General features: G+C 50.6%; 1 protein-coding gene across 4 annotated transcripts in view; it reads left to right on the top strand.

The window, feature by feature from the left end:
* The window catches only part of l3mbtl3 (L3MBTL histone methyl-lysine binding protein 3), a 230920-nt gene that overhangs the window by 68163 nt on the left and 135459 nt on the right, over nucleotides 1-27298 (top strand). For all 4 annotated transcript variants that reach the window (XM_072499212.1, XM_072499215.1, XM_072499214.1 and 1 more), the window contains 2 exons: nucleotides 4939-5038; nucleotides 5859-5953. In XM_072499212.1, the coding sequence (XP_072355313.1) occupies nucleotides 4939-5038; nucleotides 5859-5953 (195 nt within the window). The remainder of the gene's footprint in view (nucleotides 1-4938; nucleotides 5039-5858; nucleotides 5954-27298) is intronic.

Below are 27298 nucleotides of genomic sequence, written 5' to 3'. Positions count from 1 at the left end.
GGCCCATCGCGGGCCGGAGAATCGCCGGGGGTGGGGCGGCCAACCGTCGCGGCGTGATTCCCAACCCCGCCGAATATCCGGTGCCAGAGAATTCGGCAACCGGCGGGGGCGGGATTCACGCCAGCCCCCGGCGATTCTCCGACCTGGCGGGGGGGTCGGGGAATCCCGCACCAGATCTCAGACACAGGCTGGCTGTTTTGATTCTATTTTTAAAGGGCAGACTTATTTAAATAATGTAACTGTTCCACAGATCTTGTCCGTCTTTTGAACATTAATGTCCACCCAAAAAATTCACACTGCGGAATAAAGCCCTTTCTCCAGCGTCAATGGGGGTCTATTTGAATTTAGCCCTAATGGCCCAGCTGAGTTTGGATTAACCATGTGGGAGCATGTCCTGCCCCATTCCCTAGTAATAAGATCCATCAGAAATGGGGGTGGGATTTGGTTCCCGGTTCCCAGCAACATTGTGGATGTATTGCAAAGTCTCCCGACTTTGTGACAATCTAGGCCTGCGCGTGCAATGGATGCCTCCCCATGTTCTGGGAATTGTGATGCCAATCACTTTGTTTTTGTTGGTCAGTAGCAAGATTGATGATGTTTTTGGCCCTATCTGTTTTGATCTAATATTGCTAGTAAGCTGGCTGATGCTGTAGATGTGACTGTATTAACACTGAACATTTGGGCACATAAAGATGAAGTGGGTTGATGATGTTTGTGTCTATTAACAGTGGCTATGACCATCAGATCTTGCCTGCAGGTCTCCTGAAGAAGATGGCCCTGTATCATCTTTAGGAAGAGCTTTCTATTGTTCCTAGTTTTTGGTAATTGGTGCAGCAGACCTGTATTACTGCATACTGGTAAAACCTGATGATGTGCCTTGTCTGTCACCTGACCTCAGGGCTTCCCTGCTTTTACTGGACTTCCTAATAATAATCGCTTATTGTCAAAAGTAGGCTTCATTGAAGCCTACTGTGAAAAGCCCCTTGTCGCCACCTTCCGGCGCCTGTTCGGGGAGGCCAGTATGGGAATTGAACCTGCGCTGCTGGCATTGTTCTGCATTACAAGTCCTACTAGATATTGGGCGTGATTTAAACGCTGCAGTATGGAGGTATTTCACATTGGCTTACAATTTTTGATAAAGCTGCATCTTACTTCAGTAACAAACATTCCTATTCTTGCAATATGCTGTTAATGCAAGAAATAGAGCTCAAAGTTAACTGATAAAGAGAGAAATTCAACTTTGAAGACTCAGCACCCATGTCAACTTGCAATTGTAATTCAATGATTGGCACTTGGTACCTGGAAGTTCAGAAAAGGGGTAAAGATTCTGAAAATTCATTACAAAAGAATTTCTTTGAATTTCTATTTCTGCCATTAATAACTTGTTTTCACTGAACCAAGGTGAAAATGAGCAAAAACTGAAATGTTTTACTTATCAATAAACTTTTAAAATTGTACTTTTAACAAGTGTACCTGACCTACGTATATTGTGAAGTGGTGATGAATTGAAGTACAGGCAGACTTTCAGAACAACAAACAAAGAACAAAGAAATGTACAGCACAGGAACAGGCCCTTCGGCCCTCCAAGCCCGTGCCGACCATACTGCCCGACTAAACTACAATCTTCTACACTTCCTGGGTCCGTATCCTTCTATTCCCATCCTATTCATATATTTGTCAAGATGCCCCTTAAATGTCCCTATCGTCCCTGCTTCCACTACCTCCTCCGGTAGCAAGTTCCAGGTACCCACTACCCTCTGCGTAAAAAACTTGCCTCGTACATCTACTCTAAACCTTGCCCCTCTCACCTTAAACCTATGCCCCCTAGTAATTGACCCCTCTACCCTGGGGAAAAGCCTCTGACTATCCACTCTGTCTATGCCCCTCATAATTTTGTATACCTCTATCAGGTCGCCCCTCAACCTCCTTCGTTCCAGTGAGAACAAACCGAGTTTATTCAATCGCTCCTCATAGCTTATGCCCTCCATACCAGGCAACATTCTGGTAAATCTCTTCTGCACCCTCTCTAAAGCCTCCACATCCTTCTGGTAGTGTGGCGACCAGAATTGAACACTATACTCCAAGTGTGGCCTAACTAAGGTTCTATACAGCTGCAACATGACTTGCCAATTCTTATACTCAATGCCCCGGCCAATGAAGGCAAGCATGCCGTATGCCTTCTTGACTACCTTCTCCACCTGTGTAGCCCCTTTCAGTGATCTGTGGACCTGTACTCCTAGATCTCTTTGACTTTCAATACTCTTGAGGGTTCTACCATTCACTGTATATTCCCTACCTGCATTAGCCCTTCCAAAATGCATTACCTCACATTTGTCCAGGTTAAACTCCATCTGCCATCTCTCCGCCCAAGTCTCCAGACAATCTAAATCCTGCTGTATCCTCAGACAGTCCTCATCGCTATCCGCAATTCCACCAACCTTTGTGTCGTCTGCAAACTTACTAATCAGACCAGTTACATTTTCCTCCAAATCATTTATATATACTACAAAGAGCAAAGGTCCCAGCACTGATCCCTGTGGAACACCACTGGTCACAGCCCTCCAATTAGAAAAGCATCCCTCCATTGCTACCCTCTGCCTTCTATGGCCTAGCCAGTTCTGTATCCACCTTGCCAGTTCACCCCTGATCCCGAGTGACTTCACCTTTTGTACCAGTCTACCATGAGGGACCTTGTCAAAGGCCTTACTGAAGTCCATATAGACAACATCTACTGCCCTACCTGCATCAATCATCTTAGTGACCTCCTCGAAAAACTCTATCAAGTTAGTGAGACACGACCTCCCCTTCACAAAACCGTGCTGCCTCTCACTAATACGTCCATTTGCTTCCAAATGGGAGTAGATCCTGTCTCGAAGAATTCTCTCCAGTAATTTCCCTACCACTGAAGTAAGGCTCACCGGCCTGTAGTTCCCGGGAGTATCCCTGCCACCCTTCTTAAACAGAGGAACAACATTGGCTATTCTCCAGTCCTCCGGGACATCCCCTGAAGACAGCGAGGATCCAAAGATTTCTGTCAAGGCCTCAGCAATTTCCTCTCCAGCCTCCTTCAGTATTCTGGGGTAGATCCCATCCGGCCCTGGGGACTTATCTACCTTAATATTTTTTAAGACACCCAACACCTCGTCTTTTTGGATCACAATGTGACCCAGGCTATCTACACCCCCTTCTCCAGACTCAACATCTACCAATTCCTTCTCTTTGGTGAATACTGATGCAAAGTATTCATTTAGTACCTCGCCCATTTCCTCTGGCTCCACACATAGATTCCCTTGCCTATCCTTCAGTGGGCCAACCCTTTCCCTGGCTACCCTCTTACTTTTTATGTAAGTGTAAAAAGCCTTGGGATTTTCCTTAACCCTATTTGCCAATGCCTTTTCATGACCCCTTCTAGCCCTCCTGACTCCTTGCTTAAGTTCCTTCCTACTTTCCTTATATGCCACACAGGCTTCGTCTGTTCCCAGCCTTTTAGCCCTGACAAATGCCTCCTTTTTCTTTTTGACGAGGCCTACAATATCACTCGTCATCCAAGGTTCCCGAAAATTGCCGTATTTATCTTTCTTCCTCACAGGAACATGCCTGTCCTGTATTCCTTTCAACTGACACTTGAAAGCCTCCCACATGTCAGATGTTGATTTGCCCTCAAACATCCGCCCCCAATCTATGTTCTTCAGTTCCCGCCTAATATTGTTATAATTAGCCTTCCCCCAATTTAGCACATTCATCCTCGGACCACTCTTATCCTTGTCCACCAGTACTTTAAAACTTACTGAATTGTGGTCACTGTTACCGAAATGCTCCCCTACTGAAACATCTACCACCTGGCCGGGCTCATTCCCCAATACCAGGTCCAGTACCGCCCCTTCCCTAGTTGGACTGTTTACATATTGTTTTAAGAAGCCCTCCTGGATGCTCCTTACAAACTCTGCCCCGTCTAAGCCCCTGGCACTAAGTGAGTCCCAGTCAATATTGGGGAAGTTGAAGTCTCCCATCACCACAACCCTGTTGTTTTTACTCTTTTCCAAAATCTGCCTACCTATCTGCTCCTCTATCTCCCGCTGGCTGTTGGGAGGCCTGTAGTATACCCCCAACATTGTGACTGCACCCTTCTTATTCCTGATCTCTACCCATATAGCCTCACTGCCCTCTGAGGTGTCCTCTCGCTGTATAGCTGTGATACTCTCCTGAACAAGTTGACAGAGCAATTGCATGGCCTGTTGGGTGTCCTTGGCGGGAAATTTGAGGGCCTGACCAAATTTGTTTAATGCCAGTGAGTTGCTAGTGCTGAACCAACAGCAACTTGCCATTTAGGATGGTGGAATATATGGCAATTCTGCTGTGGTGTCAACTCATCTATCTGTTGTTAAATGGGGGTGCGGGGGGATTAAATGGGGGGGGCGGGGGGGGGGAAGCAATTGTTGGGGTGTGAGAGCGCGGATGGGATGGCAACTAATTGGAAAATGTTTGTAGTTTTCTAAATATATCTGTGCTGATTCCTTTATGAACTGTTCATATGCTGCTCTATATAGTGCCTGCCCACCCATTCATACCTCAGATGTATATCAGGATGCTACATATTTCTGTAGGCAAATTCTACTACAGCACCTTCTGCTGGTGGAGGGCCTAAAAATTGGGACCATTCTATATTTTAATTACATAATGCTTGTGAATGGAGTGCATTGATCCACCTAACTTATTTGGCATGACTCATTTTGGCTGGGAGGATAGTGGCCAGGCAATTGAATCTGCTTGCTTTTTCCTGGTTTCTGAGGATTGGGTGGGGAGGGTGAGACTCTTTACTTTTGGTGCTGTCATTTAAGGTTGCTGACTGGCATGGTCAGTGGAAACTTCAAAACTAAGAGAAAGTGGTATCGTGTAATTCAGTGATCAGTTGAACTGAATGTCATTTATGCAATTTAGGAAGAGAAACCAGGAGAGCTGAAGGTGCTGAAAGTAACTCAGAACAACCATGTCCGAGCACGGAGAAAAAGAAAAGGCGACTCTGGATTATTAAAGCAAAGTAAGTCGATACGAAACAATATAATGCACAACAAACACTCTCGTGCTAATTATTAGTTGGCATCATGCCAAACCACTCGTACTTGGGATTTCTACTTTGCAGTCAAACTTGAATTGGTTGGAAAGAAAGCTGAAAACAGAGTAAGAACTGCATAGATGCTGAGGACAATTTAAAAACTATTATTTTTCTTCGTTAAAATGATTTTTATTGGGGCTTTTCTGTGCTACAATGAAAGCTTGGTAAGTTAGTGTCATAGATTTAATAATTTCTAGCAATCAAGCAACTTTATGCTGCTTTTTGCACTTTTTTTTACTATATAACTTTTTTAGAGCAACTTTGCTTTCTAATTTATGCAAGAGTTCACATCTGAACTTGATAGCTCTCAGGATCAGGTGGGGTGCTGGTTTTAACACCCTGCCCTATTTGAGAATAAAATCAGGCTGCTTATAAGACCAGAACTGCCCCGATCCTGTTACAATTGACCCACTTTGTGGCGTTTGTCTGAGGCAGTAGGTGGAGCACTTTGTGCTCAAAGGCACTTGTTTGGGGATTGGATGGAAGGCCAAGAGCAGCAAGGAAAGAAAATTCTCTGGGCCAGGCTGAATTCTCAACTGGATGATTTTTGTCATTGAAACAATGGAATTGTTATTATGGCACTCATTGTTTGGCATAGATCTTCTTGTTAACCATTTTAAAATAGTTGGCATGTAGTTCAATTTTGAATAATTTACTTCTGTGCTGAAGAACTTAACACAAAGTATGTTATGGATATCAAACCATTGTATGCCAAACTTGTGTGTTCTATACCATTTTTCTGCAGCTTTAACTTTTGGTGGAAAGAGAAAAGCCTGGAGTTGGGCATCTTATTTGGAAGAGGAAAAAGCTGTTGTGGCACCTACTAAGCTTTTTAGAGAGGTTAGTCTCGAGAGATATGATTGTTAAAGTATTCGTCCGTGTCATCCAGAAAAATCTGAGTGCATGGTAAAATTGTACTGCATGTTTTCACTGTTAAGATCAGGTGAGGAGGGTCAAATGGCCCCCTCCTTGTTTGACTGCAACAAGTATTTTTGCCTGAAAATGCCTGTGTATATTATGCCAGTTAAGTGAGTGCTTAACTGTTTACATGCTGTAATCCTAATGACCAACAGGACAGGCTTTCTTGAGTTTAATGAAGAAAGCCACTAGTATATTATGCTTCCACTGATCTAAGTAACATAATACACATTGACTTTTGCACATACCCATACACTCAAATTCATCACATACACAAATAAAGGTTACGGAAACGGAAGAATAGATTGGTAAAATTAAAAGTCCACAAAAGAGTTTACAGTCTGTAGCTTGATAACTCGGCTGGCTTCAGACTGAATCCGGTGGTCTTGCTGTTTTAAATGGGTGGTCTTCTGTTTTCGGCAACCAAGAGGTTCAAAACTGTAGGAGGATGATCATTCTGTTCTTCTGGAGACCGCTGCGGAGTTGAGTTCTTGCCTTAAAATCTCTGCTGCACGGTGCAGACTCGATGGGCCGAATGGCCTCCTTCTGCACTGTAAATTCTATGATAATCTATGATATGGGCAGAGAGTCAAATAATAGCAGACAGAGCCCAAAAGCTTACAAGTTGGGACAAGAGAAAGGGGAAGGATCTCTGTCAACTTCTTAGCTGCATGTCACCAGTTCTGCTGCAAAAACGTGTGTAAAACATGCAAAGAGTTGACTCATCACGGAACCACTCTCCCGAGCTGACCAGTTATTCAAACATGATTGTGCATTTCAATTGTAACTTAATTAGGTCAGATTTGGGCAGTCCCCCTCTTAGGGCCTTATTTTTCATGAGATTTATGTTTGGTTTGTCTCCACCCAGTCGAGCATCTGAATGCTGGGCTAATGGAATAGGAAATATGATTCATTCACATTGCTTTAAGGTCATTGCCTCTGGATTTTTGCAGACATGCCATCTCCATCTCAATGGGACTGAAGGTGGAATGTACAATTATATAAATTGGGTAGCCATCTTGGCTGTGAAAAGAAAGAGCTGCTTAGCCGGTGCCTCACAGCTAACCTGGTGACCACCACTGAGCCAGTGCCACTGAATGCCCACGGCACCTGGTCCGCCTTATGAGCCACCATAATCAGCACTTGCGAGGAGACACTCGGGCTCTCAACTCGGAAACACCAAGACTGGTTCGATGAGAATGATCAGGAAGGGACTTACGGGTGCGGCTATGCAGAGCTAGGTCGCATGTTCGGTAGCTCCCGCTTGGAACGGACTTTTGGGCTCTTTACAGGGCCCCCACGGCATTTGTTTGACATTTCCCGGTGTGGGAAGAAGACTGCAACATTCCCCCGACAGTGTCCCCCAGGAATGGTATGTCTCTTGGTTACCAGACCCGGCAGAAACAGTAAAAGATTTGGCTGTAACTGCAGGATAAACAGAGCCTCTTCCAGCATGCAGGCGGGGGAAAGGCAAGCTTAAAAGCTGCAAGCTGACTTGAGGGCCTTTATTAAAGGTGAATTCTAGCAGCAGAGCGAACAACAGAGGGGCAGCACGGTAGCATTGTGGATAGCACAAATGCTTCACAGCTCCAGGGTCCCAGGTTCGATTCCGGCTTGGGTCACTGTCTGTGCGGAGTCTGCACATCCTCCCCGTGTGTGCGTGGGTTTCCTCCGGGTGCTCCGGTTTCCTCCCACAGTCCAAAGATGTGTGGGTTAGGTGGATTGGCCATGCTAAATTGCCCATAGTGTCCAAAATTGCCCTTTGTGTAGGGTGGGGTTACTGGGTTATGGGGATAGGGTGGAGGTGTGGACCTTGGGTAGGGTGCTCTTTCCAAGAGCCGGTGCAGACTCGATGGGCCGAATGGCCTCCTTCTGCACTGTAAATTCTATGAAACTGTGAAAAGATCTACCAAGGCCACTGAAGAAGCGGGGACGAGGCTTCCGGTGTCGGCCATGGAGGAGTAGGTCGCGCATTTGGCAGCTCCCGTCTGGAACGGGCTCTCGGACCTTTTTCAGGAGTTTCCAAAGACTTTTTGGGGCAGATTGGGCAACACTGCCAAAAGGATTCCCTCTCGAGACTTCCGGTTGCGGCTATGCGGAGCTAAGTCGCACATTCGGCGGCTCACGCAGAAACGGACTTTTGGGCTCTTTTCAGGGCCCCCAAGGGCACTCTTTTGACGTTTCCCGGTGTGGGAAGGAGTTAATAATAGCTCCCCGTCAGTATGTGGCTTTCACTAGGAGCGGGGCGACAAAAAAGGTGGTGTGGACCAGAAGAAGGGAGGGAAGAAGGACAAAATGGCGGTGGGCGGAGACCAGGCAGCGTGGAGGCAGTGGGCGGAGGAGCAACAGGAGGGTATCCAGCGGTGCCTCAGAGATTAAAATGGACCTACTAGAGCCGATGAAGGCTTCTATTGATAAGCTGCTGGAGACACAGACGACCCAGGGGGTGGCGATCCGAGAGGCTCGACAAAAGATCTCTGACAATGAGGACGAGATCTTAGGCCTGGCGGTAAAGGTGGAGGCGCACGAGGCGCTCCACAAGAAATGGCAGGAGCGGTTCGAGGAGATGGAGAATCGGTCGAAGCGGAAGAATCTGCGGATTCTGGGCCTGCTGGAGGGGCCGGACGTGGGGGCCTATGTGGTCACCATGTTAAACTCGCTGATGGGAGCGGGGTCCTTCTAGGGGCCCCTGGAGCTGGAAGGGGCCCAAAAAGTGTTGGAGAGGAGGCCCAAGGCTAACGAGCCTCCGCGGGCGGTGCTGGTGCGGTTCCATCGGTTCGTCGATCGGGAGTGTGTGCTCAGGTGGGCCAAGGAGAGGAGCAGCAGGTGGGAGAACGCAGAGGTTCAGATATATCAGGACTGGAGTGCGGAGGTGGCGAAGAGGAGGGCCGGGTACAATCGAGCGAAGGCGGTGCTGCACAGGAAGGGGGTGAAGTTTGGCATGTTGCAGCCGGCGCGACTGTGGGTTACCTACAAGGACCGGCACCATTATTTTGAGTCTCCGGAGGAGGCGTGGGCCTTTGTTCAGGCCGAGAAGCTGGACACAGACTGAGGGTCAGGATGGGCGATTAGGGACTGCAGTGGATATGTTATGCCTATTTGTGGTTCGGCGGGGTGGGGGCCTTTGCATTGTTTTGGGTTTCTTTTTCTCTGTGTTTTTCTCTTTCGGTTTGGGGAGGGTGGATGGGGCGGGTCGGGCACTGTTTTGGTTGGTGGCGGGGCCTGGTAGGTGGAGTGGGCGGGCTTTTTTCCCACGCCGAAGACTGGGGAGGGCGAAGCCGGGCCGGGGAAGCGAGGATTGTTTCCTGCGCTTAGAACGGAGGGGGGAGGGGGAGAGCCTGTGGATGGGGAGCGGGAGAGGAGGGTGTGCCACACAATGGGAGGAGTCGAAGGGGAGCCGGGAGTGGCCGGGATCAGCAGGAGTCAGCTGACTTGCGGAAGTGCAATGGGGGGAGTAAACCAGCTAGGATGGGTCCGAGCCGGGCGGGGGTTGGGGGGGTGGGTGGGGGGGAATCGAGTTGCTGCTGCTAAGGTCAAGGAGGAGCTGGAGCGAGGGGGGGGGGGTCGAGAAGTGGGTATGCCGCTGTGGGGAAAGGGCCGGATGTGACTTGCGGGCACGTGGCTGGCCGAGGAGGGGTCATGGCTAGTCGGCGGGGGAGGGGGGCGTGTAGCCCCCTGTTCCGGCTGATAACCTGGAATGTAAGGGGACTGAATGGGCCGGTTAAGCGGGCCCCGTGTTTGTGCACCTGAAGGGGCTCAAGGCGGATGTGGTTATGCTCCAGGAGACGCACGTGAAGGTGGCAGACCAGGTAAGACTGAGGAAAGGGTGGGTACAAAGAACAAGAACAAAGAAATGTACAGCACAGGAACAGGCCTTTCGGCCCTCCAAGCCCGTGCCGACCATGCTGCCCGACTAAACTACAATCTTCTACACTTCCTGGGTCCGTATCCCTCTATTCCCATCATATTCATGTATTTGTCAAGATGCCCCTTAAATGTCACTATCGTCCCTGCTTCCACCACCTCCTCCGGTAGCGAGTTCCAGGCACCCACTACCCTCTGCGTAAAAAACTTGCCTCGTACATCTACTCTAAACCTTGCCCTTAAACCTTAAACCTATGCCCGCTAGTAATTGACCCCTCTACCCTGGGGAAAAGCCTCTGACTATCCACTCTGTCTATGCCCCTCATAATTTTGTAGACCTCTATCAGGTCGCCCCTCAACCTCCTTCGTTCCAGTGAGAACAAACCAAGTTTATTCAACCGCTCCTCATAGCTAATGCCCTCCGTACCAGGCAACATTCTGGTAAATCTCTTCTGCACCCTCTCTAGAGCCTCCACATCCTTCTGGTAGTGTGGTGACCAGAATTGAACACTATACTCCAAGTGTGGCCTAACTAAGGTTCTATACAGCTGCAACATGACTTGCCAATTCTTATACTCAATGCCCCGGCCAATGAAGGCAAGCATGCCGTATGCCTTCTTGACTACCTTCTCCACCTGTGTTGCCCCTTTTAGTGACCTGTGGACCTGAACTCCTAGATCTCTTTGACTTTCAATACTCTTGAGGGTTCTACCATTCACTGTATATTCCCTACCTGCATTAGACCTTCCAAATGCATTACCTCACATTTGTCCGGATTAAACTCCATCTGCCATCTCTCCGCCCAAGTCTCCAAACAATCTAAATCCTGCTGTATCCTCTGACAGTCCTCATCGCTATCCGCATTTCCACCAACCATTGTGTTGTCTGCAAACTTACTAATCAGACCAGTTACATTTTCCTCCAAATCATTTATATATACTACAAACAGCAAAGGTCCCAACACTGATCCCTGTGGAACACCACTGGTCACAGCCCTCCAATTAGAAAAGCATCCTTCCATTGCTACTCTCTGCCTTCTATGACCTAGCCAGTTCTGTATCCACCTTGCCAGCTCACCCCTGATCCCGTGTGACTTCACCTTTTGTACTAGTCTACCATGAGGGACCTTGTCAAAGTTCTTACTGAAGTCCATATAGACAACATCCACTGCCCTACCTGCATCAATCATCTTAGTGACCTCCTCGAAAAACTATCAAGTTAGTGAGACACGACCTCCCCTTCACAAAACCATGCTGCCTCTCACTAATACGTCCATTTGCTTCCAAATGGGAGTAGACCCTGTCTCGAAGAATTCTCTCCAGTAATTTCCCTACCACTGAAGTAAGGCTCACCGGCCTGTAGTTCCCTGGATTATCCTTGCTACCCTTCTTAAACAGAGGAACAACATTGGCTATTCTCCAGACCTCCGGGACATCCCCTGAAGACAATGAGGATCCAAAGATTTCTGTCAAGGCCTCAGCAATTTCCTCTACAGCCTCCTTCAGTATTCTGGGGTAGATCCCATCAGGCCCTGGGGACCCAACACCTCGTCTTTTTGGATCTCAATGTGACCCAGGCTATCTACACACCCTTCTCCAGACTCAACATCTACCAATTTCTTCTCTTTGGTGAATACTGATGCAAAGTATTCATTTAGTACCTCGCCCATTTCCTCTGGCTCCACACATAGATTCCCTTGCCTATCCTTCAGTGGGCCAACCTTTTCCTGGCTACCCTCTTGCTTTTTATGTACATGTAAAAAGCCTTCGGATTTTCCTTAACCCTATTTGCCAATGACGTTTCATGACCCCTTCTAGCCCTCCTGACTCCTTGCCGAAGTTCCTTCCTACTTTCCTTATATTCCACACAGGCTTTGTCTGTTCCCAGCCTTTTAGCCCTGACAAATGCCTCCTTTTTCTTTTCGACGAGGCCTACAATATCTCTCGTTATCCATGGTTCCCGAAAATTGCCGTATTTATCCTTCTTCCTCACAGGAACATGCCGGTCCTGAATTCCTTTCAACTGACACTTGAAAGCCTCCCACATGTCAGATGTTGATTTGCCCTCAAACATCCGCCCCCAATCTATGTTCTTCAGTTCCCGCCTAATATTGTTATAATTAGCCTTCCCCCAATTTAGCACATTCATCCTAGGACCACTCTTATCCTTGTCCACCAGCACTTTAAAACTTACTGAATTGTGGTCACTGTTCCCAAAATGCTCCCCTACTGAAACATCCACCACCTGGCCGGGCTCATCCCCCAATACCAGGTCCAGTACCGCCCCTTCCCTAGTTGGACTGTCCACATATTGTTTTAAGAAGCCCTCCTGGATGCTCCTTACAAACTCCGCCCTGTCTAAGCCCCTGGCACTAAGTGAGTCCCAGTCAATATTGAGGAAGTTGAAGTCTCCCATCACCACAACCCTGTTGTTTTTACGCTTTTCCACAATCTGTCTACCTATCTGCTCCTCTATCTCCCGCTGGCTGTTGGGAGGCCTGTAGTAAACCCCCAACAGTGTGACTGCACCCTTCTTATTCCTGATCTCTACCCATATAGCCTCACTGCCCTCTGAGGTGTCCTCCCGCAGTACAGCTGTGATATTCTCCCTAACCAGTAGCGCAACTCCGCCACCCCTTTTACATTCCCCTCTATCCCGCCTGAAACATCTAAATCCTGGAACGTTTAGCTGCCAATCCTGCCCTTTCCTCAACCAGGTCTCTGTAATGGCCTCAACATCATAGATCCAAGAACTAATCCAAGATCTAAGTTCATCTGCCTTACCCGTAATACTTCTTGCATTAAAACATATGCACTTCAGGCCACCAGACCCGCTGTGTTCAGCAACTTCTCCCTGTCTGCTCTGCCTCAGAGCCCCACTGTCCCTATTCCCTAGTTCTCCCTCAATGCTCTCGCCTTCTGACCTATTGCTCCCGTGCCCACCCCCCTGCCATACTAGTTTACACCCTCCCGTGTGACACTAGCAAACCTCGCGGCCAGGATATTTATGCCTCTCCAGTTTAGATGCAATCCGTCCTTATATAGGTCACACCTGCCCCGGAAGAGCTCCCAGTGGTCCAGATAACGGAAACCCTCCCTCCTACACCAGCTGTTTAGCCACGTGTTTAGCTGCTCTATCTTCCTATTTCTAGCCTCACTGGCACGTGGCACAGGGAGTAATCCCGAGATTACAACCCTAGAGGTCCCGTCTTTTAACTTTCTGCCTAGCTCCCTGAACTCCTGCTGCAGGACCTCATGCCCCTTCCTGCCTATGTCGTTAGTACCAATATGTACAACGACCTGCCTGTTTGCCCTCTACCTGTTCGGAGACATCCTGGACCCTGGCACCAGGGAGACAACATACCATCCTGGAGTCTCTTTCACATCCACAGAAGCGCCTATCTGTGCCCCTGACTATAGAGTCCCCTGTTACTATTGCTCCTCTGCGCTTTGACCCTCCCTTCTGAACATCAGAGCCAGCCGTGGTGTCACTGCTCTGGCTGCTGCTGTTTTCCCCTGATAGGCTATCCCCCTGACAGTATCCAAAGGGGTATACCTGTTCGAGAGGGGGACAACCACAGGGGATTCCTGCACTGACTGCCTGCCCTTTCTGGTGGTCACCCATTTCTCTGCCTGCACCTTGGGTGTGACCACATTTATATAACTGCGATCTATGACGCTTTCCGCCACCTGCATGCTCCTAAGTGCATCCAATTGCTGCTCCAACCGAACCATGCGGTCTGTGAGGAGCTCCAGTTGGGTGCACTTTCTGCAGATGAAGCCATCCGGGACGCTGGAAGCCTCCCGGACCTGCCACATCTCACAGTCAGAGCACTGCACCCCTTTTTTTGAAATATATTTTATTGACATTTTTCAAACAGAGATTTTCCGTTTTTACAACATAAAAAAGGAATATGCATTAAACTTTATTTAAATAATATCTTAAACTACCAACAAATGAAAAAAGAGATAACCAAAAAGCAAATATCAAATATCAACAACTGGCAAAAAACAAAAACACAGGATAATCCCCCCCCCCCCCCCCCCGTCCCCCCTGGGTTGCTGCTGCTGTCCTTTCTGTTTTTCCATTATCGTTCCGCGAGATAGTCAAGGAACGGTTGCCACCGCCTGGTGAACCCCTGAGCCGATCCTCTTAACGCATATTTTATTCGCTCCAGTCTTATGAACCTTGCCATGTCGTTTATCCAGGCCTCCAAGCCCGGGGGCTTCGCTTCTTTCCACATAAGTAGAATCCTACGCCGGACTATTAGGGTTGCAAAGGCCAGAACGTCGGCCTCTTTCGCCTCCTGCACTCCCGGCTCTTCTGCAACCCCAAATATAGCTAACCCCCAGCTTGGTTTGACCTGGACCCCCACCACCTTTGAGACCACTCTTGCCACACCCTCCCAGAACTCATGCAGTGCCGGACACGACCAGAACATGTGGGTGTGGTTCGTCGAGCTTCCCGAGGACCTCCCACACCTATCCTCCACCCCAAAAAACCTGCTCAATCTTGCTCCCGTCATATGCGCCCTGTGTAGAACCTTAAATTGAATCAGGCTAAGCCTGGCACATGAGGACGAGGAATTTACCCTGCTTATGGCATCTGCCCACAGCCCCTCCTCAATCTCTTCCCTCAGCTCCTCTTCCCATTTTCCCTTCAGCTCCTCTACCATCGTCTCCCCCTCGTCTCTCATCTCCCTGTATATTTCCGACACTTTACCTTCTCCAACCCATGCCCCCAAAATCACTCTATCCTGGATCCCTTGCGTCGGGAGTTGCGGAAATTCCCTCACCTGGTGCCTCGTAAATGCCCTCACTTGCATGTATCGGAAAGCATTCCCTGGTGGCAACTTATATTTTTCTTCCAATGCTCCCAAACTTGCAAACGTCCCGTCCACAAACAGGTCCTTCAGCTTCCTAAGTCCTGCTCGCTGCCAACATTGAAATCCCCCATCTATCCTCCCCGGGACGAACCTGTGGTTATTCCTTATCGGGGACCACACCGAGGCACTCGTCACTCCCCTGTGTCGTCTCCACTGCCCCCAGATCTTCAAGGTCGCCATCCCACTGGGTTTGTGGTGTACCTTTTCGGGGAGAACGGTAGCGGCGCAGTCGCCAGAGCTTTCAGGCTTGTTCCCTTACAGGACGCCATTTCCAGCCTTTTCCACGCCGCACCTTCCTCTTCCCTCATCCACTTACGGACCATCGACACATTGGCGGCCCAATAGTAGTCACTCAGACTCGGCAGTGCCAATCCCCCTCTGTCCCTACTGTGCTGCAGGAACCCCCTCTTTACCCTTGGGGTCTTTCCCGCCCGTACAAAGCTCGTAATGCTACTATATATATATTTTTTTAAAAAGGCCTTAGTAATCAGGATGGGGAGGCACTGAAACACGAAAAGAAACCTCGGGAGGACCACCATCTTGACCGCCTGTACTCTGCCCGCCAATGACAGGGGCACCATATCCCACCTCTTAAAGTCCTCCTCCATCTGCTCTACCAGTCGCGTCAGGTTAAGTTTGTGTAGGGTTCCCCAGTTCCTGGCCACCTGAATCCCCAGGTATCGAAAATTCCCTGTCACTCTCCTCAGCGGCAAAGCATCTATCCCCCTGCCCTGTTCCCCGGGGTGCATCACAAAAAGTTCGCTCTTTCCCATATTTAATTTATATCCCGAGAACTCTTCAAACTCACTAAGTATCTGCATTACCTCTGGCATCCCCTCTACTGAGTCCGCCACATATAGCAGTAAATCGTCTGCATATAGTGACATTCGATGTTCCTCCCCCCCTCTAAGCACCCCCCTCCACTTCTTAGAGTCCCTCAGCGCTATGGCCTATGGCTCAATTGCCAACGGGGACAGGGGGCACCCCTGTCTTGTGCCCCTATGTAATCGGAAGTACCCCGATCTTTGCCTATTTGTAACAACGCATGCCACCGGGGCCCCGTACAGGAGTCTAACCCATCTAATGAACCCCTCCCCGAACCCAAATCTCTTCAGCACCTCCCACAAATAGTCCCACTCCACTCTATCGAATGCCTTCTCTGCATCCATCGCCACCACTATCTCTGCCTCCCCCTCCGGTGGGGGCATCATCACCCCCAGCAACCTTCGTATATTGGCGTTCAATTGTCTCCCTTCAACAAACCCTGTCTGGTCGTCGTGTACCACCCCTGGGACGCACTCCTCTATCCTTGTTGCCAGCAGTTTGGCGTCTACGTTTAGGAGGGAGATGGGCCTGTATGACCCGCACTGCAGCGGGTCTTTGTCTCGTTTCAGAATTAACAATATCGTCGCCTCCGACATTGTCGGGGGTAGTGTCCCCCTTTCCTTAGCCTCATTGAAGGTTCTCGCCAGAAGCGGGGCCAGCAGGTCCATATACTTCCTGTAAAATTCCACCGGGAACCCATCTGGTCCCAGGGCCTTCACTTCTTGCATATTCCCAATTCCTTTGATCACCTCCTCCACCCCAATCTGCGCCCCAAGACCTGCCACCTCCTGCTCCTCCACCCTCGGGAACTCCAGCTGGTCCAAAAAGTGTATCATTCCCTCTTTCCCCTCCGGGGGTTGGGACTTATACAGCCTCTCATAAAATGTCCTGAATACCTCGTTCACTTTACCTGCTCTCTGCTCCATCTTTCCCGTTTCGTCCCTAACTCCTCCAATCTCTCTCGCCGCGCCCCTCTTTCGAAGTTGTTGGGCCAGCATCCGGCTCGCCTTTTCCCCATAATCATATTGTATTCCCTGTTTCTTCCTCCACTGCGTCTCCGCCTTTCCCGTGGTCAGCAGGTCAAACTCCGTCTGTAGTCTTCGTCTTTCCCTGTATAGCCCTTCATCTGGGGCCTCCGCATACTGCCTATCCACCCTCAGAATTTCCCCAACCAATCTCTCTCTTTCTTTACCCTCTTGTTTCCCCTTGTGGGCTCTAATGGAAATCAGCTCTCCTCTAACCACCGCCTCCAGCGCTTCCCATTCTACCCCCACCTGCACCTCCCCACCATCATTGACCTCCAGGTATCTTTCGATGCATCCCCTCACCCTTCCGCATACCCCCTCGTCCGCCAGTAGTACCATGTCTAATCTCCAAAGTGGGCGCTGCTCCTTTTCCTCTCCTAGATCCAGATCCACCCAATGTGGGGCGTGATCTGAAACGGCTATAGCCGAGTACTCCGTTCCTGCCACTTTCGGGATCAGCGCCCTTCCCAAGACAAAAAAGTCTATCCGGGAGTATACTTTATGGACGTGGGAGAAGAAGGAAAACTCTTTCCCCATCGGACTAGCAAATCTCCACGGATCTACCCCTCCCATCTGCTCCATAAATCCCTTAAGCACCTTGGCCGCTGCCGGCCTTCTCCCGGTCCTGGATCTGGACTGGTCCAGCACTGTGTTAAAATCCCCCCCCCCCATTACTAAGCTTCCCGCCTCCAGGTCCGGGATACGTCCCAGCATTCGCTTCATGAATCCCGCGTCATCCCAGTTCGGGGCATATACGTTCACCAGCACCACCGCCTCACCTTGCAATCTGCCACTCACCATCACGTACCTGCCCCCACTATCCACCACTATGGTCTTAGCCTCGAATGATACCCGTTTCCCCACCAGTATTGCCACCCCTCTGTTTTTCGTATCTAACCCTGAGTGGAATACCTGTCCCACCCATCCTTTCCTCAGTCTAACCTGATCCGCCAATTTCAGGTGCGTCTCCTGGAGCATAACCACGTCCGCCTTCAGTCTCTTCAAGTGCGCAAACACCCTTGCCCTCTTAATTGGCCCATTTAAACCTCTCACATTCCACGTAATCAGCCGGGTTGGGGGGCCATTTACCGCCCCCCCCCCTCGTCGACTAGCCATCCCCTTTTTTAAGCCAGCTCCTCACCCAGGTCCCACGCACCCGTCTGTCCTCCAGACGGCGCCCTCCCGTCCCGACCACCTTGTCTCGTATCAGATCCCCCTTACCCTCAGCAGCAGCAACCTAGTTAATCCCCCCCCCCCCCCCCCCGCTACATTCCCCTCTAGCTTGATTGCTCCCCCCATATTGCTTCCGGGAGTCAGCTAACTCTGGCTGACCTCGGCTTCCCCCGTTTATCCTTTGACCTCCCTGCGTGAGAGGCCCCCTTCCTTCCTGCGCTTTTTTTCCCGCCTCAATTTCCATAGCGCGGGAAAAAACCCGTGCTTCCCTCTCGGCCCCGCCCCTGATGGCGCAGTTCCCTCATTCCCCTTCCCTGTCCCCTTTTCCACCGGCGCCCACATTTCTTTGTGTCCCCCCCCCCCCTCGGGGGGGGGAGAAAAAAAATTCCCCGTCCAACATTCTTACGTATTAGCCCCCCCCCCTCTCCCCACTTTACATTTCTGTGCCACCACCTCGCTACCTCTCTCCAGACATCAATTTCTCAAGTCTAGTCCAATTTCTCTTCCTGAATGAATGTCCATGCCTCCTCCGCCATCTCGAAGTAGTGGTGTTTGCCCTGGTGTGTGACCCACAATCTTGCCGGCTGCAGCATCCCAAATTTGACTTTCTTCCTATGGAGCACCGCCTTGGCCCGATTGAAGCTCGCCCTCCTTCTCGCCACCTCTGCACTCCAATCTTGATATACGCGTATCACCACGTTCTCCCACTTGCTGCTCCGTGTCTTCTTCGCCCAACTCAGGACCATCTCCCTGTCCCTGTAGCGATGGAATCTCAGCACTATTGATCGTGGTGTTTCCCCTGCCTTTGGTCTTCTCACGAGGACCCGGTACGCTCCCTCCACTTCCAGGGGGCCCGTTGTGGCCTCAGCTCCCATTAGAGTATGAAGCATCGTACTCACATACGCCCCAGCATCAGCCCCCTCTGTCCCTTCAGGGAGACCTAAAATCCTTAGATTCTTCCTCCTCGAGCTGTTCTCCAGGGCTTCCAGCCTTTCTATGCACCTCTTACGTAGTGCCTCGTACGTCTCCGTTTTTACCACCAGGCCCTGTATCTCGTCTTCGTTCTCGGCTGCCTTTGCCTTCCACGGCATCTCATCCACGGAGTTCCATCGCCTGGACCTTTTGTGTTTCCTTCAATCCCTCGATTGCCAGTAACATCGGCGCCAGCACCTCTTTCTTGAGCTCCTCCACACATCGTCGGAGGAACTCCTGCTGTTCCGGGCCCCATACCATCCGGGCTCCCTCGGCCGCCATCTTGCTTCTCCCTTCTCTTCCCTGCCGCTGCTCCAGAGGATCCTCCGCCATCTGGACACTGCTGTCACTCCTTTCCATCCACACCCGGGGGGACTTCTTCCTTTGTCACCTCACACTGGGTTTGGCCGTAAAAATTTTCCGTTGGGGCTCCCGATAAGAGCCCAAAAGTCGGTTGAAACGGGAGGTGCCGAAACGTGCGGCTTAGCTGGTCATCGCAGCAACCGGAAGTCCTCGACATTGCGTCAATTAATTAAAATGAAAAGTTTCTTTTAAAAAAAATTTATATATTTTTTATTTTTATTTTTTTTTAAGTTACTGTTAACTATCTGTTTCCTGGCACTAGATCTAATATAAATGCGAAAGCTAAATATAGTACTCTCCGATCTCTGGTTTAGATACCCCTCTAAATTATAATTAAGTAATTATGTTTAATTAGTTACCAATGCTTAATTTTTTTAAATTTAGTGTAGATTCCCAACCAGCCACTCAGGTCACAGCTTTTCTGTGATGTCACTTCAGTTTCCCCCCGACACACACAATTTGAAAAAGCTATAAAAGTAAAAATCACTTACTTACCTTCTGAGTGTCTTAGATGTTCTCAGGTTCTCTCCCTGACAGAGACAGCTCCTCCTCCTCCGAACGGCTCCCGAAACTAGGCCGCGATCTTTTAAAATCTCTAGGTCAGGTGTTTCATTCGGGGCTAGATGCCAAAAATTGAGGGGTGGCGATCTTGGTGGGAAAGAAGGTGTCATTCGAGGCGTCGAGCATTGTGGCAGATAATGGCGGTAGGTACATAATGGTAAGTGATAAGTTGCAGGGAGAGAGGGTGGTACTGGTCAATGTGTATGCTCCGAACTGGGACGATGTGGGTTTTATGCGGCGTATGTTGGGTCGGATCCCAGACTTGGAAGTGGGGGGCCTGTTAATGGGGGGAGACTTTAACACAGTGTGGGATCCGGCACTGGATCGCTGCATGTCTAGGACAGGTAGGAAGCCGGCGGCGGCTAGAGTGTTGAGGGGATTTATGGACCAAATGGGAGGGGTGGACCCTTGGAGATTTGCAAGGCCGGGGGCTAGGGAATTTTCATTCTTCTCACATGTCCATAAGGCTTATTCTTGAATCGACTTTTTCATTTTGAGTAGGGCGCTGATAGCGAGAGTAGAGGATACCGAGTATTCGGCAATAGCCATTTCGGACCACGCCCCGCATTGCGTGGACTTGGAGATGGGGGAGGAGAGGGACCAGCGCCCACTGTGGCGCTTGGAGGTGGGGCTGTTGGTGGACGAGGAGGTGAGCGAGCGGGTCCGAGGAAGTATAGAGAGGTACTTGGAGACCAACGACAACGGGGAGGTCCGAGTGGGGATGGTATGGAAGGCACTGAAGTCGGTGGTGAGGGGAGAGCTGATCTCCATTAGGGCCCACAAGGAGCGGGGGGAGAGGGAGAGGCTGGTGGGGGAGATGGTGAGGGTAGACAGGAGGCATGCTGAAGAGCCTGAGGAAGGATTGTTGAGGAAGAGGCGCAGCCTCCAGGCCGAATTCGACCTGGTGACCACCAGGAAGGCGGAGGTGCAGTGGAGGAAGGCCCAGGGGGCGGTCTACGAGTATGGGGAAAAGGCAAGCCGGATGCTGGCGCATCAGCTTCGGAAGCAGGATGCAGCTAGGGAGATCGGGGGAGTTAAGGACAGGGAGGGGGGGGGGAGTGTGGTGCGGAGTGGGGTTGACATCCATGGGGCCTTCAGGGACTTCTACGAGGAATTGTACCGATCCGAGCCCCCACGGGAGGAGGGAGGGATGGGCCGTTTCCTGGACCACTTGAGGTTTCCAAAGGTGGAAGAGGGACTGGTGGCGTGATTGGGGCCCCGATTGGGCTGGAGGAGCTGATCAAAGGGATAGGAAGCATGCAGGCGGGGAAGGCACCGGGGCCGGATGGTTTCCCGGTTGAGTTCTATAAAAAAAATATATGGACCTATTGGGCCCGCTGTTTGTTAGGACCTTCAACGATGTCCCGGGCACTGATCTCCTTGATCCTGAAGCGGGACAAGGATCCACTGCAATGTGGGTCTTACAGACCGATTTCCTTGCTAAATGTAGATGCCAAGGTACTGGCGAAGGTCTTAGCCACGAGGATTGAGGATTGTGTGCCGCAGATCATCCATGAAGACCAGACTGGGTTTGTGAAGGGGAGACAGTTGAACGCGAATGTGTGGAGGCTTTTGAACGTTATCATGATGCCGGCGAGGGAGGGGGAGGAGGAGGCGGAGATAGTGATGGCGATGGACGCTGAGAATGCCTTCGATAGGGTAGAGTGGGGCTACCTGTGGGAGGTGCTGAAGAGGTTCGGGTTTGGGGAGCGGTTTGTCAGGTGGATTAGGCTGTTGTATGAGGTCCCGATGGTGAGTGTGGCCACAAATAGGAGGAGGTCCGAGTACTTTCGGTTGCACCGAGGGACGAGACGGGTGTCCCCTGTCCCCCCTGCTCTTCTCACTGGCGATTGAACCCCTGGCTATGGCACTGAGAGTCGAGGAACTGGAGGGGGTTGGTGCGGGGTGGGGAGGAGCATAGGGTGTCGCTTTACGCGGACGACCTGCTGCTGTATGTGGCGGACCCGGTGGGAGGAATGCCAGAGGTAATGAGGATCCTTGGGGAATTCGGGGACTTTTCGGGGTACAAGCTCAATATGGGGAAGAGCGAGCTGTTCGTAGTTCAGCTAGGGGACCAGGAGAGGGGGATTGGCGAGCTCCCACTAAAAAGGGCGGAGAGGAGCTTCAGATATTTGGGGGTCCAGGTGGCCAGGAGCTGGGGGGCCCTGCATAGGCTTAACTTTACAAGTCTGGTGGAGCAAATGGAGGAGGAGTTCAAGAGGTGGGACGCGCTGCCGCTGTCCCTGGCGGGTAGGGTGCAGTCAATCAAAATGACGGTGCTCCCAAGGTTTTTGTTCCTGTTCCAGTGCCTCCCCGTGTTTATCCCGAAGGCTTTTTTCAGGCGGGTTAACAGGAGTATAATGGGGTTTATATGGGCGCGAGGGACTCCGAGGGTGAGAAGGGTGTTCCTGGAGCGGAGTAGAGATAGGGGGGGGCTGGCGCTGCCCAACCTCTGTGGGTACTACTGGGCCGCCAATGCGACAATGGTGCACAAGTGGGTGATGGAGGGGGAGGGGGCTGCATGGAAGAGGCTGGAGTCGGCGTCCTGTGTGGGTACGAGTCTGGGGGCGCTGGCAACGGCGCCGCTGCCGCACCTTCCAAGGAGGTATACCACGAGTCCGGTGGTGGTGGCGGCCCTCAAAATTTGGGGGCAGTGGAGGCGGCATAGGGGGAAAGTTGGGGCCTCGGCGTGGACCCCATTACGGGGGAACCACCGGTTCGCCCCAGGAAGAACAGGTGGAGGGTTTTCGGGGTGGCACAGGGCAGGGATACGAAAGTTGGTTGGACGTGAAGTTCGCGAGTTTGGGTGAGCTGGAGGAGAAGAACGGGCTCCCCCCGGGGAACACCGTCGGGTACTTACAGGTAAGGGCGTTTGCCAGACGGCAGGTTTTGGAATCCCCGCGCCTACTACCACACACAGTACAGGACAGGGTGCTCTCGGGGGGGTGGGTGGGAGTGGGGAAGATCTCGGAAACTTACCACGTGATGCAGGAGGAGGAGGAGGCCTCGGTGGTGGAGTTGAAAGGTAAGTGGGAGGAGGAGTTGGGAGAGGAGATCGAAGAGGGGACGTGGGCAGATGCCCTAGGGAGGGTGAATTCTTCCTCTTCGTGCGCAGTTTAAGGTGCTGCACAGGGCACACATGACAGGGACAAGGATGAGCCGGTTCTTTGGGGGTGAGGACAGGTGTGTTAGGTGCTCAGGGAGCCCAGAAAATCACACCCATATGTTCTTGGCATGCCCAGCGCTGGAGGAATTTTGGAAGGGCGTAGCGAGGACGATGTCGAGGGTGGTAGGATCCAGGGTCAGACCGGGCTGGGGGGTTGCAATATTTGGGGTGGCAGAGGAGCCAGGAGTGCAGGAGGCGAAAGAGGCAGGAATTCTGGCCTTTGCGTCCCTGGTAGCCCGGCGAAGGATTCTCCTTCAGTGGAAAGATACGAGGCCCCCAAGCGTGGAATCCTGGATCAGCGATATGGCAGGGTTCATTAAATTGGAGAGGGTGAAATTCGCCTTGAGAGGGTTGGTACAAGGGTTCTTTAGGCGGTGGCAACCGTTCTTAGACTTTCTGGCAGAACGATAGACATTGGTCAATGGCAGCAGCAGCTCGGGGGCGGGGGGGGGGGGTTTACTTTATTTTTGTTTATGTTTATGTTATTTACACTGGAGGGTCTGAGGGGGTGTATACACCTGTTGTGTTAAGTCGGGGTGTTAATGTTAATTTATTATTTAGGTACGGGGGGGGGGAGGGGTTTGGGGGGTTGCTTTTTTAGATTGTGTTTTGTACTTAACCCTGTTGGGTTCTTTTTTCTTTCTCATTTTGTTATTGATATTTTATGAAAACCTTTAATAAAAATTATTTTTTAAAAAAAGAGAATGATCAGGACACTCAGGATCTCCTTGACCACAAACGCTATGCGTTCGTGAACTGGCAGCTCCACTGAACCTTGAGTAAGAGGAAACAAGCCTACAGGCAACTGAAGGCCGAGGTACAACAGCGAACCCGCGACCTAAAGAACAGATGGTGGGTGGAAAGAGCGCAGGGACTCATCAACTCGCTGACAACCACAATGTGCACGGCTTCTTCATTGCGTTCAAAACTATCTCCGGTCTGACTACCCAAGGACCCACCCCACTGAGAGCCAAAAACGGGGAGCCACTCATCAAAGACAGAGAGGCAGTCAACGCCCGCTGGAGAGAGCACTTTGAGGACCTCCGCAACCAAGGCACAACGTTCGACACAGGTGTTCTCGACACCATCCCGCAACACACTACCCACTAACATCTCAGCGCAACCCCAAGCCGTCGTGAGGTCGAAAAAGCGATCAGACAGGTGAAAAACAACAAGGCCTCTGGCGCAGATGGAATCCCCGCAGAAGTATTAAAATGCGGCAGAGAGGCACTCCTTTGACCAGGATCCACAACCTCATCGGTTTGGGCTGGTTTAGCTCACTGGGCTAAATCGCTGGCTTTTAAAGCAGACCAAGGCAGGCCAGCAGCATGGTTCAATTCCTGTACCAGCCTCCCCGAACAGGCGCTGGAATGTGGCGACTAGGGGCTTTTCACAGTAACTTCATTGAAGCCTATTCGTGACAAGCAATTTTCATTTCATTTTTCATTTCATCGCCCTTGTCTGGAAGGAAGAGAACATGCCAGATGATCTAAGGCACCTTAATGGTGACCATATTCAAGATGGGAGACTGATCCGACTGAAAATTACAGAGGGATTTCTCTACACCCCGCCACGGGAAAGGTCATCCTGAGAATACTCCTCAACCGCCTCGTCACAGTGGCTGAAGAGCTCTTCCCTGTGTCTCAGTGCGGCTCCGCCCATCAAGAATCTTAATGGACATGATCTTCACACAATAAATCCAGGAAAATTGCAAGGAGCAGCATCAACCTCTGTACAGGGCCTTCTTTCATCTTGTGAAGGTCATCGACTCTGTCAACCATGAGGGATTGTGGAACATACTCCTCAAATTTGGCTGCCCGCAGAAATGCATCACCATTCTCCGCCTGCTCCACGATGCCATGCAAGCAATGAGCCTCACCAACGGAACCACCACATACTCCATATGTGTGCAAACTGGGGTCAAACCGGGCTGCGTCATCGCACCAATGCTCTTCTCCATCTTCCTTGCAGCAACATTTTACGCCATCACTCGGAAGCTCCCCGCTGGAGTGGAGCTAACCTACCAGACAATGGGAAACCTTTCAACCTCTGATGCCTCCAGGCCAGAACCAAGACCACCCTAAACTCTGTCATCGAACTGCAGTATGCAGACGAGCCTCTGTGCGTGCACACTCTGAGGCTGAGTTACCATCGTCCGTACATCACCGAGGCATATGAGAGAATGGGCCTCAGACTAAAGATCCAGAAAACCAAGGTCCTCTTCCAGCCTGCTCCTGCCACACACAACTGCCTCCCGACGATCAAGATCACTGGATAATGTGGATCATTTCCCATACCTTGGGAGCTTCCTCTCGTTGCGAGCATACATTGACGATGAAATCCAACATCAACTCCCAAATCCAGAAAAGTCTTTGAATGCCTGAGGAAAAGTGTGTTCGAAGTCTGATACCTCCAATCCAGTACTAAGCTCATGCTCTACCGAGCAGCTGTGGTCCCCACCCTCCTGCATGCATCAGAAATATGGACACTGTACAGCAGACAGCTCAATTCCCTGGAGATATATCACCAACCTGCCTCCACAAAACCCTGCAAATCCACTGGCAGGATATGCGTACCAAGGTGAGCGTCCTCTTCCAGGCCAATATCCTGAATACCGAGGTACTGGTCACACTCGACCAGTTGCGATGGGCCGGCCACATTTCCCACATGCCCGACACAGGACTCCCGAAACAAATGCTCTACTCCGAGCTCCGCAATAGGAAGCGATCACAAGGAGGGTAGAGGAAACATTACAAGGGCACTCTGAAAGCCTCCCTAAATAAATGCAATGCGTGGGAATTGCTTGTCTTCGAATGCACAGACTGGAGAAGAAGCATCTGCAAAGGCGCCAATTGCCTCGGGCGTCACAGGATGGAGCACATGGAGGCCAAGCATAAACAGCAGAAAGAGAGCACAGAATAGGAGTGTCCCACCCGCCCTCCTCCTCAAACACCATCTGTGGCACAGTCTGCGGATCCAGGATTGGACTGTTCATCCTTGACCCTGAGGGATTGCCCAAGAAGAAGAAGGATTTCAAATTATTTTAATCTGTGTTGTAAAATATCTACTTTGAAAGTTCAATTCATGTTTCCAGCCAGTGGATTAGAAATTATTATTTTACATGAAGCGCATCTTCATGACAACTAATTCTTCATCCCCTATAAGCTTACCCTCAGATTTTGTAGGCTTCCTGTCAAGAGTGCATCCTGTAAAATAAACTGCATCTGGAATATGTAACAATATGGAGCACAATCAGCTCTTTTCCACCAGGCCAATTTAATTACGCTCTCAGTATTGGCATGTAAAAGTTTAAAGTCCTTTCTCTCAAAGTAAAAAAAAAAACTTCAGGGTATTTTGGTGATTTTGGAGGAGATTAAATAATAATGACATCAAAATATTTAAAGCATAACTGGGGCAGATTTAAGGTGTAAAGAGCTACACAAGGGATAAGTTCAGCAGAGATTTCAGCATGGAGAATGCTGATATGGAAATGTATTACATTGAAAGGTGAAAGTGAGTAACCAGTCGGTGTGCTATATTATGGGTGGCACAGTAGCACATTGGTTAGCACTGTTGCTTCACAGCACCAGGGTCTCCGGTTCAATTCCCGGCTTGGGTCACTGTCCGTGTGGAGTCTGCATGTTCTCCCCGTGTCTGCGTGGGCTTCCTCCGGATGCTCCTGTTTCCTCCCACAAGTCCCGAAAGACGTGCTGTTAGGTAATTTGGACATTCTGAACTTTCCCTCCCGATATTAGTAGACTTGACACAGCCCGTCCAGTCACTGGGGAGCAGCAAATGAGCAGATTGCTGAACTATATGGCGTAAAAGGTTTATTGAGAGTTGGAATAACTCATTTAAACTGCAATATATTTTGCAGACTTGACCTTATATTGTGTCCACTGAGGCACAAGGGGTCATTCAACCTTGGCGTGTGGTGGGGGGAGCACTGTGATTAAGGGAAAGGAAGAACTGCAAGAAAAATCTCTTTTCACCCTCCACCATCTTCCATTTATAACCAAGCATTTTGCCTTCTGTTCTGATATTTTTTGGTTTGTGTCAGTTTTTTTTACTGATTGTGCTCCTGGGAGTTACTTTTGAGATGTTTTACCGCTTTTGGCTTATACAATAATAACCTGGGGCAGGATTATCCGACCCCACGCCGGGTCGGAGAATCGCCGGGGGCTGGTGTGAATCCCGCCCCCGCCTTGTCCCGATGTCTCCGCCACCAGAGATGAAGCGGGGATGGGAATCGCGCCGCGCCGGTCGGCGACCCACCCCCGACGATTCTCCGGCCCGCGATGGGCCGAAGTCCCGCTGCTGGAATGCCTGTCCCGCCAGCATGGATTAAACCACCTTTTGAACGGCGGGACAAGGCGGCGCGGGTCAGGCTCCGGGGTTCTGGGGGGGGGGGGGTCGCGGGGCGATCTGGCCCC

Source organism: Scyliorhinus torazame, chromosome 4 (genome assembly GCF_047496885.1).
Source record: "Scyliorhinus torazame isolate Kashiwa2021f chromosome 4, sScyTor2.1, whole genome shotgun sequence".
NCBI lineage: Eukaryota > Metazoa > Chordata > Chondrichthyes > Carcharhiniformes > Scyliorhinidae > Scyliorhinus > Scyliorhinus torazame.
The sequence above is the reverse complement of the archived record's forward strand: the minus strand, read 5'-3'. Positions and strand labels throughout refer to the sequence as shown.